General features: G+C 43.8%; 1 protein-coding gene across 1 annotated transcript in view; it reads right to left on the reverse strand.

Moving 5' to 3' along the window:
• Positions 1-12,470, reverse strand: part of RGS7BP (regulator of G protein signaling 7 binding protein) — a 103,996-nt gene extending 91,526 nt beyond the window's left edge. Inside the window, exons 1-2 of the mRNA XM_019414331.2 lie at positions 11,641-12,470; positions 10,575-10,741 (exon numbers count right to left, since the gene is read on the reverse strand). Coding sequence (XP_019269876.1) covers positions 10,575-10,741; positions 11,641-11,805 — 332 coding nt within the window. The 5' untranslated portion in view covers positions 11,806-12,470. The remainder of the gene's footprint in view (positions 1-10,574; positions 10,742-11,640) is intronic.
• Positions 12,471-12,777: the final 307 nt, after the last annotated feature.

A 12,777-nucleotide genomic window follows, 5' to 3' on the forward strand; every position in this document is an offset into this window, starting at 1 on the left:
TTATAATCTAGATCATAGGTCATTTTACAGCTTATCCCTGTATCCAGAAAATGCTGCCTCTCTACCTTTTATTCTTAATAGTTCATCAGATTTTAACTCCTTGATGAAATTCTTTCTTTGATTTATTAAAGGAAATTGTTCCAAAAAGAGAATCACTCAATCTCAGGTAGATGTATTCTAAATGATTTCTTTTTAATTAATTAATTAATTAATTAATTTATCATTTATTTTGAAAGAATAAGAGCAAGTGAGACCATGACCTGAGGCGAAGTTGGATGCTTAATCGACTGAGCCACCCAGGTTTTCTTGAGCCATTGCCTACACTCCTTGTAGACTCTGTCTCATTTCACTTCCTGTCTGGTGGAAACTATACTCAAACTATACTCCTGTCTTATGAAAACTATACTCAAACATACCTTGCTTAACTTCCTGCTTTCCCAAGAGGTTCCTGCACCTCTTATCTTTTCCATGGGTCTATTTAAAAGTGGCCAAATCTTGTTAATCCCTTTGGGACTCTTCTGTCTGTTGTGGATTTCTGTGTGAGGAGCATGTAGGCTGTAATGAGACTGCACGTAAGACCTCGACATTCAGGAGGCTAAATGATTTTTTTTTTAATGGTTAAAAGGTAGGCTTTTATAGAGAGAACCCATAGATGTGGACTAATAGGAGAGGACCATCCTTTACACACTGTTAGGGAATAAGAAGTAGATCAGTTTGAGTAAGTAAAGAGTCAGATAGTAAAAGAAGAGTGCAGGAGTACAGCTTGGGTGCTATGACTGAGATGGTTGGTTGTTGGCCATTATCCATTCTCTTCCTTTCCCTTCTAGTTAACGTGTCAGAGAAGAATACACTTTCTAGTCTCCTCTGTAGTTAGGTATGACTACGTGATGCAGTTCTAGAAGTTTTGTTTGGGTTTACTTAGAAAGAGCTGACCCCACTGGGAAGCATAGCCTTTCCCCCGTTCATCATCTATTCTGGACTGATGGCTGGAGCTCCTGTCATAATCTTGCATCATCAAGTCAGGTTGAGGGTGGAAGCCATATGCTAAGAATGGGCAACAGAACAGTGATTCCATGTTCTAAATTCCATTCTAGGGCTCCTTTTCTGTGTGAGAATAAACCCTGGTATCTTTAAACAACTACTTCTTTGAATTTTTTGTTAAATGTAGCCAAACGTAAGCCATTTTGATACATATGCTCACTTGGGGAGCTTTAAAAAATATCCGAATGCCCAGGCTGCATCCCAGATAGTTTAAATCAAAAACTCTAGGGATGAAATTCAAGCACCAGCAATTTTTTAAAGCTTCCCAGGTGATTCCAGTGTGCAGGCCAAGTTGAGAATCACTGCTTCAGGCCGACAGGCCTCGTATTTGGCATGTTCAAGAATCTCTTGGGAGATGGGGTGGTGCTTGTTAAAAATTTGAATTTCCACGTCTTGCTCTCCAGACATTTTGGTTCTTTGGGTCTGAAGGCAAGCCAGATGATTCTGAGACTGGGAATCCAGAGATCACATTTGAAGAAACACTGCTTTAGGAAATGGGTATTGGCTTGAAGTTTTAAATCAAAGAAGTGGCGAGATCAGAGGAAAATTATAGGCAGATTAGCCTAGAACCAGTGAGTAAATTGCAAAGAAGAGGTGAGAGACTGATAGTGAGGGGACCAACTGAGAGATAGTGTTGTGATTGATGGCCTGGGGGTACCAACTGTGAACTAAGAGGGTAACCTCAGAAATGGGGAGGAAGAGAGAGAGAGAGAGAATTGGTGCTGAAAATAAGGGTGAGGGGGGCTTATTATGAACTGACTTAATTGGGGACTGAAGAATACACTAGGGGTTTGACTTCTGGGTTAGTATGTATTTGACCCTTTTGCTCAAACTCCTTTAAATCCATATAGACGAGGAGTTTACTTATAGCTGCACATACTGATTTTTGTTAACCGGAATCAGCTCTTTTGTTTAAAGCCTCAGACACTTTACGCTAACAAGAGTCTACTTTACAAATTTTAGTATTTGTTTATATATAAATACACGTATACATATAGACCAGCAATATACATAGGTGCATATATGTATAGAGACAAGCAATTAAGTGTTACTCATGTGGTTTTTCCTTTTTTTAAAGTCATGTCTTGTAGAGCAGAGGAAATAAATGAATATAGTCACTGCTCTCGAGCTGTGCTTTATGTAGACAGCTTTTTAGAGGAGTTGTAACTAACCCTTCAAGGGCTAAAAATATCAAGAGTGATATTTAAAGGTGATCTTAATTGAAAATCATTATTTAACTATTCAGTATCCAAGCAGACAGACGTCAGGGCAATATTTTATCAAACAACTTTCATTAAACATAATTACTTGGAGCAGTTCTAAAATACACAATGCCTGCTGACCTGCTGTAATAATGAACACCTATACCTCAGAAATCAGTCGTCAGTGTGCTTTATTTTAAAGTCTTCTGTTGTTTAAAAACAACATACTGGTTTCACAGTTAGAAAAAAAAAAAATAATGGTCCAAAGTAATAGATAAATCATACAAAATCAGCTAATCGGACTGATCAATTCTTAACCTCTTTGTCAGAATAGATTTTACAATGCCGCGTAAAGTCAATGAACAAACAAAACAGACGTATCCTCACTGACCTGTCCCCCAGGGTGCAAGCATGCATGAAACACGGCTGTGCTCTCTTGCACCTCCCCATATAAATAATAAAGTGACAACAAATTTTCCTCAAGTTCATTTTAGATTTCGTTTTCTCTCTAATCGGCACATCTGTTAAGAAGGCTCTAACAGGGTGAAGGTCATTAGGCTGCTATCTTTTCCAAGCATAAAAAGGCTAACTTCAACAGGCCACGGGAGAGCCCTTGTCTAGATTCCATGCCACCTGTCATCTTGTCACTGATAATAGCATGGTTCTTTAAGTTGATGTGAGTCATTACTATGTCACCTGTTTCCAGAGTAAGCCTCCGGTCCTTAAGCAATAGTGTTAGTACCGCTGAGGGAACAGTGCCTGGCCAGTTCTAGCCATGAAGACCAGAGAGGGTGAACACTTTGTATGTGGACTGTCACGTGCTTCCTCTATCCCCACCCAAATACCCTCTCCTGCGGTTGGATTTTTGTACCACCTTTGTGTGTTCCATGTTGACACATTAGTAGTTAAATTAGTCACTGCCAAGTGCTAACCACACCAGGGATTCAGGACCTTTGTGACCACATCCATTTCATATAGAAAGCATTCTTCTCCATGGTCACCAACCCCACCCCTGATATAAGCTAAGCTCTAATGATAAAGCACTGGGCACGGGGAGGTCTGTGTTGAGGGAATGTACCAAGTGCTGGGCAAAACTCTACCTCCATTCCCACTGGGCCCAATAACCCAAAGTGTGAAGAGAATTCCTACAGATGGGTCAAGGGAATCTGCTGGGTTAATTTATGCCTCCTCAGCCCCAAATTCTTCTGTTGAAATCCTAACTCTCACTACTTCAGAATGAGATCTTATTTGGAAATAGATCATTGCAAATAGAATTAGTTACATTAGCATGAGGCTGTGCTAAGTAGGGTAGGCCCCTAATCCAGTGTGACTGGTTTCCTTATAAAAAGACAAAATGTGGACACAGGCACACACAGGGAGAAGGACACTGAAGACGAAGACAGATGCTTCAACACACCAAGGAACAACCAGCATTGCCAGCAAATCACCAGAAACTGGAAGAGAGGAACAGATTCTTCCTCCCAGTCCTCAGAAGGAGCCAATCCTCTCTGTACCTTGATCTTGGATATCTAGCCTCCAAATCTGAGGTTTAATCTACCCAGTGTGTGGCATTTTGTTACTATAGCCCTAGCACAGACTAATTCAGAATTGTTCTCCCTTCCTTCCCTTTGATGGCTGGCGTATTCTTTTGGGGCACACATAATCCCCTTTCATGATTTGACCAGTGAGGGTTAAACTTTTGAAAGCAAAAACACCTGTAGTAGAAAGGGAACATACAGGGCAGAGTGGGTGGCTTGGAATGGCTGCCAACCAGGCCTCTTGTACTAATAAGACCTCCTCCATCATGTGGATTAAGAAAGCTGTGAGGGCTGCCTCCATGCATTTCCATACTCTCCCACCCCACGTACTGGCTGCTGTCTCAGCCCCAGTGTGGGAGCGAAGCGTTACTGATGGAGCTGTGAATCTGTATTCTCCCTCTCCCCACCCTCCCAACTTCCTAGCAAATGGAACAGAGAACAGACAAGAACCAGCTCGAAGGGGGGACTGGGAAAAATGGAGCAGAAAAGTCAAATGGTCAAACAAAACGAAAACAGACTAAAAAAAGGGAAAAAAGAACATGAGGAGAGATGGGAGGAGAAAAGGAGAGAAAACTAGGGAGCAGGAAACTAATTGCTGGAGGGAGAAATCTGAAATCTAGGTACGAATCTCTAGGACAGTGATTATATCATTCTCAGAAGCCATTAGGAAACTAAGATTCTTCTTGTGATCATATGTTCACATCTCAATAAATTATCTCTCGAATTCAATCATCAAACTGCATGCTTTTTGTTTGATGATGCTTTTGTTTTTTGTTTTTTGTTTTATAGCTTAGTTCTATAAACAAAGTCTGTGATTCTGAGTGAATTAACGCAGAACACTGGAATGATGAAACCAGGACTCAGAAGTCATTCAGTGCAGCCCTCTCATTGAGGTGTACAGAGAATTTAACAGACTTGTCCAATGTCTCACAGCCTTTACCAGAGCTAGGCCAAAAGATTTTGTAAATATTACATCGTTTATGAGGAATACAGTTTGATTCATACAAAGAAAATATTTAAAAATATTTTTTTTGTTTGTTTATTTTTGAGGGGGAGAGAGAGAGAGGGAGGGAAGGAGAGAGAGAATGAGCAGGGGAGGAACAGAGAGAGAAGGAGACACAGAATCCAAAGCAGGCTCCAGGCTCTGAGCCCCCGATGTGGGAGCTAACTCACAAAACCATGAGATCATGACCTGAGCTGAAGTCGGAGCTTAACCGATTGAGCCATCGAGGTTACCCCCTACAAAGAAAATATTTCTAAACTTAAGTGCTTTTAAACCCTCACCTATCCGTATTGTTGTTAAGGTATTAAAGAAGAAGGCTTTTGATAGCATTCTGGGAAGCCTCAACCTGGAAAATTCCCCCAAACATAATGAAAGGAACTAAGGGCAACAAAAATGTATGTCAACCAAAATAATGATTTGAAAAATATTTGATGAATAAATTTATTTTTCATGTGAGTGTATCATGATAACCTGAATTTTGAATGTCTTACTAATAATTAGACTCACACGAATCTGAATTTCATAATAGCATTACTACATGCTACTCAGCCTTGTGAGTGCTTGATGTATGTTCGCTTACTCAGTCCTTAGGGTGTCATCTGATTCAGTCCCATTAGTTATAAACGCATTTTGCTGATGAGGAAACTGAGGCAGAGAAGGACAGTTTATCTACCTTCATCAGGTAGTTACACTATCTGTAAAAGGCAGGGCTGAGATTTGAACACAGGCCGTGGAGCTCCAAAGTCTGTGTAGTGACACCGGCGTGCCACCCTGACAGCTACCACCCTGGGAGGCAATTTGCATATCCATCCGCACACATTACTTGTAAGTGCTAAAGCTAGGACTTTATCCCAGTCTAATCTGATGTCGAGTCAAAGCTCTTTGCCATCACACGATACTGCCTCGCACATTTTCCTACTTAAACCTCACTTTCACTCTGTCAGCAGCCACTAACAGAAGGTAGTGGTGAGAAGGGGATAAGTGAGACACAGGCGCCGTAAAAACAGTGCCGGAAAAGGATTCCCAACCCTCAGCCCACCAGCCACAGCATTATCTCTTAGGGTCTCCTGGAGACCGTCGGCTCCTCCGGGTTCTTTCTAGCCTGCGTGCTGTGCTCCTTTCATTCTCGAGATGTGGTGTGTTTGATAGAATAGACACCAGACTAGGGAGCCATAGCCATGGTTTCCAGGCTTAGAGCAGCCTTGGACTGCCACAGCGTCCTCTACAGGCTGGGGAGTCACATCCTTGGCCCCCCCAATCCTCTCAACTACCGCACGGTGAGCATTACAGCTAGTTTACAGAGAAGGGCATTGAGATTCAGACAGTGAAGTAATGCCATCCAGGTTACAGAAGATGGTACTCCATCCTGGTCTGCCTGAATGCTAACTCTCCTCGCATACTCAACCAGGTTGCCTGTAAAGTCGCTTGAAATCCTCTAAATCTTAAAAGACAAAACGAGGAAATTGTGCTGAATCAGTATGTTCTGTGCCATGAAGCCCTAGGGATTCTTTAGCCGTGTCTCAGAAGTCATTTTGGGAAGGAAGTCCAAGGACACCTGGCTCGACAGACACCTGCCCCTGATGTGTGAACTGCACACACACACACACACACACACACACAAATACCAAGCAGGGCACAGCAATGCCACTTTTGACCTGCCTTACAAATCTGACTTTCCACATTCAGACTGAAGGAAGATTCTGCTGCTAAAACAGATTGGGGGACCACGGCAGCAAAGTCATCTTTGAGGCCCCCTTAGCTTTAATACCAAGGAGAAAATCAGCACCCTAAAGGGACAGCAACTGTCGTAAGTCAGTGCAGGCAGAGGAGACCCAGGACTCACCTGGCTGGCTCTGTCCAGAAGACCTCAGTTGCTGTGCCGCAACTTTTGCTGATCTAGACACAATCTGAGAAAATGTTTTGACTGTGTCTGTGAACATGGCCTTCTTACCCAGGGCCAGCTAGTGAGAAATACAGTGGGAGTTTTCTCAGTCAGGGATGAAAGGGGTTTTTATTTTCTTCTTCTTTTATCTTGCTTCATCCTCTTTTTACCTTGTCTACCTCCAACCCGGTCTCCCTCCTCTGGCCCCGAAGCCAGGGCATAAACAGGAAAGGAGTGGTCTTTGCTGGTTAAGGAGTGAGTGAATTGGGGGCACCTGGGTGGCTCAGTTGGTTAAGCGTTGGACTTCAGCTCGGGTCATGATCTCACGGTGCATGAGTTTGAGCCTTGTGTCGGGCTCTGTGCTGACAGCTTAGAGCCTGGAGCCTGCTTCAGATTCTGTGACCCCCCCCCCCCTTTTCTGCCCCTCCCTGGCTTGTGCTCTGTCTCTTAAAAATAGAACATTGAACATTGAAAAAAATTTTTTTAACGGGCACTTGGGTGGCTCAGTTAGTTAAGCCTCTGACTTCGGCTCAGGTCATGATCTCACTGTTGATGAGTTGGAGCCTTGTGTGGGGCTCTGTGCTGACAGCTCAGAGCCTGGAGCCTGCTTCAGATTCTGGGTCTCCCTCTCTCTGCCCCTCCCCTGCTCATTCTCTTCCCCCACCCCCTTCCTCAAAAATAAGCATTAAAAAAGAGAGAAATGAGTGGATTCACTTACTCCTTCAAGTCCTGCCTTTGCAGCACCTGTGTTCCTACTCAGAGCAAAGCTTTGGTGCTTGGGTGAGAGCTGTGAGGCAGGCATCTTGACACATGCATGGAGAGCCAAGTTTTCTGTTTCCCTGTCTGTTCAGTTCATACCCCTTTTGCTAAAAGCCAGGTATGTAGAAAAGAATGAGGGCAGTCAAAGGCAAATGATATTCATAGTGATGGTGATCATACCTTTTTAAAAAGCACTTATCGAGCTCTATTTTACACAGCATAAACTTCACTCATTTTAAGTGCGCAATTGAATGACTTTTAGTAAATACATAGCTGTACAGTCATCACCGAATTCAATTTGGGAGCACTTTGATCACCCCACAAAGTTACCTCAAACTCATATGCAGAAACTCCCTGTGGCCACTCCCAGTTCTAGGCAACCACTGATCTACTTGCTGATGCTTATAGATGTGCTTTTTCTGAGCATTTCATATGAAAGGAATCAAGGATCTGTGGCATTTTGTGACCGGTGTCTTTGATTTAGCATACTCTTTTTGTGGCTCATCCATATGTTAGCGTGTTTTAGTATTTCACTCCTTTTCACATAATACCTTTTTAATGTGTGTGTGTTTTTTTAAATTTACTTTTGAGAGAGAGAGAGAGAGAGCGCGAGCCAGCAAACATGAGAGGGGGTGGGGCAAAGGAAGAGGGAGACACAGAATCTGAAGCAGGCTCCAGGCTCTGAGCTGTCAGCGCAGAGCCCGCTGTTGGACTCGAACTCACAAACTGTCAAAGGCCAGTCAACATGACCTGAGCTGAAGTCGGACGCTTAACCAACTGAGCCATCCAGGCACACCTTACACAATACCTTTTAAAATGGCAGCAATATATAGAGGCAGGATGATGGATTTCAGAAGCAAGCAACCTGGGGCCGAATCAAAGTCATACCACTTCTTAGTTGTGTGGATTCGGGCAAGCTCCTTAACCTTTCTGAGACTCATTTGCAAAATAAGGATATTAATCCCTCCCTCAGAGGATTATTCTATGAATTAACTGGATTGTCCTGGAAAATGATGGGTACTCAAGAAATCCAGTCTTGGCCTTTACAATCCCTGGGAACCTTTGCTTTTCTTAACCCTGCTTCAGATTTTAAAGTGAATGCTACAGTCTGGCTACCAGCTTTCACATCAAGTTTGATATGAGAGCCCACATACCTAGCAATATCAGGAATGGAATACCACCAAGGGGAATCATATCCTTCATTAATGAAACCCAAATGGTGAGAAGCTAAAGGGATTTCCTTCAATTATATTTCTGTCATGTTTTAGAAAAAGGTTAAATTGTATTTATTATTTTAAGGAGGAAAATGTTTCAAATTGAATCTGAGAACATTCTACAGAGTTGGCCTTACCTCTTCAAGGCTCTAAGAACACCATATTTTCCCACTAAGTCTTAAAAAACAAAAACAAAAAAACTGCTCTCAATAACATCAACCCTCAGATAGATAAAAGTAGCAAAGGGCTATCAACTTCTGAGTATGTAAAATCCATCTCACATCCTCCAAACTCAACTTTGAGTCAGGAATTTCAGACTCCTTTCCTGAAACTTTGGAAGAGTCTGAACTTCATGTGTTTAGTAAAACAGACAAAACTGAACTCCTTGTTTGTTTCTCCCCATTTGGATTGCAACTTAAAGAGGTCATGAATATAATCCCATTGGATACTCTTGGACACACAGTTTACAAAGATGCTACTCTTTAGCTCTGAGCATAAAATTTCCTGTTCTAAACCCGTTCGCCCTTCTGAATCATGGTTTCTCTACAGTTTTTATTCCACCACTATTCCCCTTTGTGTTTCTGATTGTTTTTCCTCCTTTCATCTCTGGGATTTGTCACACCCGCATTTCTTCCCCCAATTCCTTAAACACTGAATTCCCTTCCATCTCCTTTATGGAATCCCAGATTCACTTCCTGTTACTCATAGTATAACAGTTAAACAGAAAAGGCTAAGGCTTCTCAGTATTTCTACTAAATAAAATAGATTTGTGGCATACTTTATCTCTCACTTCAAGGACATTAGATAGTGTATCTTTCTTCATGATAGAAATGCCACTTGTTAAATGTAATTATTAAGAAAGGCAACGTATGGTTTTCTAATCTGTATATACCAATAATAGTCACTATACATACTATGGGTATTATACATAATATTTACATTAAAGATGGCAAAGAATGATTCTTTCAAATCAGTAAATTAGATACAATTCCTACATGTGATCAATGTGCAACATTATCAGGTTAGTCTGACTTAAACTTTGAGTGTGATAGACATACACAGATAAACAGATAAAGGCTATAGCCAGATGAAATCAAGCACTTAAATTAATGTATTAGTGTAAGGATTTCTGTGTTTCCATGCTCTGTGCTCTTATTTGAAAATAGTAACTGTTGACAAAAACCCATGACTAACTTCTTTCCTGATACTGAGAGATCAGGAAGAAGTAAATGGCGTCTCAGAAGAGAAGCTTACACTCTATTACCACCTAAAGTAGGCTTGGGAATCTGTAAGTGTGATAAAAATAAAAATAATGGGGAGGGGCCTATAAAAAACCTAGGTTTAGGTAGATTTCTGAATATCCCCAATTTTTAAAATAATTTTCTTATGTTAAAACTTCCTTTTCATACACTACAGTGAGGAGAGTACTTTAGATCCAAGACTTTATTTTAGAGATTTTATTTTAAATGGTATCATAGGAGTTCATCTGATGGTATAAATAGTTGCATAAATATAGGATTTAGCAAAGATTTCCTCTCTACTGTATAGGCCTTTTGTGCAGTAGATGTTTAGCAGCAGATGACAAGTAATCTTGAGGCATGATGACTTAACTTCATTTTGATAGCCAAACTTTCGGCAAAAAAACTTAAGTCCCAAGTTCCAATATGTGGACAGCATATTGAAAGTTAATTTTTAAAAAAAAATCACTTAATACCCAAATCTTTCAATATATGTCCATACAAGGATCACAAACCTTCAGATTGTAATTTGGCATATAGCTTGCCTGTAGCTCTCAAAATAATTCTGATCTCAGAGTGATTTGGTTAAACCCCCACATTTGCAAAGATCACCTCTGAGGTCTTGGCCACCGTAAATTACTGTCAGCATCCATGCATCATGTATATGAGTTACCAAATAATGCCAAGAGTCTCCTACCCTGAGATGGCAGCAAGTTTTTGGTGTGCCTGGCGGGCCATTTCACAGCCTTTGGTTCTGGTCTTGTGCATTTCCGCCCGGAGTGAGGGGCAGCTGACAGAGACATCCCCGATAGAAATGACCATCTCTCGGTACAGGGCCACTTGAGTGTTGAACTCTTGGACAAGCTGGAAAAGAATTGAATTTCTTTCACGAAACATCATTAGAATGTTTCCTATTGCGGTGTATACAAAGGTAGGCTTTCAGTGACCCCCTCAGCCAACTCCACAAGTTGCCAGCTAAGGAGCCTCCAAATTGTTTAAAGATCAAAGCACTAAGATGGTAAGTTTCTCTTTGTCCAAGGCACATGTTTATTTTTCATGGGTAAGTCTGGTCGTGGAAGCTCTATTTCAGGACCTACTCACCCCCACCCATTCAGACTCAGTTTCTGAAGAGCAAGAACATATGCCACTCCCAGGTCACTAGAGTTTGATGCTGGGAACTCTTACATAGAATGCTCCCCTTTACTACAGCAAAGATAAGGATGTGTACTTGCGAAGGGATAAAGGCCAAAGGTAGGCTGCCATAGGCAAACCTTCACCTCTGGCCAGGCCACTGAACCACACTGGCTCAGGAGCCTGAAGAGAAGACCGGCCACAGCCTGGGCGCTGGAACCTTCGTCCCCTCTGCAGCGCCCCGTGTGCTGTGTTTGGGTTTATTTGCTGCTGTCTCCCCACAAAGCAGCACCCCCAGCTTCCCAACCCCTCCCTCCCTGGTAAGCAAGCCAGTTCACCGAGTCTTTCGCATCCACCATTCTCTGAGGAGGTAGAGGCATGACTTACAGCCGGTGACCCTAAGTCCCTTGCCGCGGCACTTCTTTGTGGGGGCATTACGACCCGGCTGTCACCCTGAATCTGGGGACTGCAGATTTAAAAATAGTGCATGTGCACGTGATCGGCATGGAGGAGCTGAGGGTGGGGGAGTGGCTGGCAGTCAAGCAAACGATTAACATACAAGACTACCCCCACCTCCTCTCCAAAAAAAAAAAAAAAAAAAAAAAAAAAAAAGAGGCGCAGTTTTCACCTACCATCTTGCAGTCGTCCAGGGCTCGTTGGGTTTTGTGGGCGCTCTCGGAGCTGCTGCCCCTGCGCTCCCACTCCCCGCTCTGCAGCGGGGGCTTGCTGATCTGGAAGATCGAGGAGCGGGTGGACCGGCTGGGGCGCTTTTTGCGCCCATTCGGTGCAGAACTCATGCATACACATCCACCAAGCCGAAGCCGCTGGTGCAGTGCGCCCCGGCGCGGGCGGCCCGGTCGTTGCCCTGCGTGCCGCCAAGCAGCCGGAGCCGGGAACCGAGGCGCGGCGCTCACAGGGCTGGGGCTGGCTGCGCGGGTGGGTAACCTTCAGCTTGAAGGAGAGTCTGGGAAGCGCTGGCTGTGCCGTGCAGCATCGCTTCCACTAGCAGCGAGGAAGGGGTTCGGTCAAGTTCTGCTCAGCAGCATTGCCGGCCCTGTCCCGGGAGCTGGGCGCTGGCGCGGGCTCGCACTATCTGCCCCTCGGCATGGATCGCAACGCTGGGCGAGAAGGAACGCGCCGCCCGGCGGTTCTGAGTTTCCATTCAGATGGGGGAGCAGCTTTCAAAGCCTGCGCTGTAAGGTGGGGGGGGGGGGGGGGGGGGATGAGTGTCGCTCTGGCTTCAGTGTCTTCCCGCAGCGGCGCTCCGTCGTCTTTCCCCTCCCTCCCGCGTTGCCAGGCCTGGAAGGGCTGGCAGTCCCCGAAGCAGGCAATTGGCTCTAATAGGCCGCCTTGATCCCCCGTCTCTACGGGCTCATCTGTTTGAGGATCCCAAATGAATCTGTGGCGGGACTGGCAGACGCAGGGAATCGGTCCGCCTGACGTTGAGCGCTGCCCCGCACATTGATAGGACGGGAATACTAATGTGATCTGTCCATGGAGCACCCCCCCTTCTTCCTCCACAGTTTATGCACTTATCCAATCAAATCCCCGGGAACGTCAGTTGCAATATTACTTCATCTGCGCTATTATTAGAAACGAAAAGTGTCATCAGAGTGGAGCACATTGCCACATGCTGGGACCTAAACATGGATTTCTAACCAACCTGTGTGCGTTTACGGCCCTCACCATCTGAGACCATCTGGGGCCACACAGATCATCAAACCCCAAACAGAGGAGCGTGAGAGATGATTGATTGAAAAGGTTGATCT

This window comes from Panthera pardus, unplaced genomic scaffold (genome assembly GCF_024362965.1).
Source record: "Panthera pardus isolate Hobbes unplaced genomic scaffold, ASM2436296v1 HiC_scaffold_2, whole genome shotgun sequence".
Classification (NCBI taxonomy): Eukaryota; Metazoa; Chordata; class Mammalia; order Carnivora; family Felidae; genus Panthera; species Panthera pardus.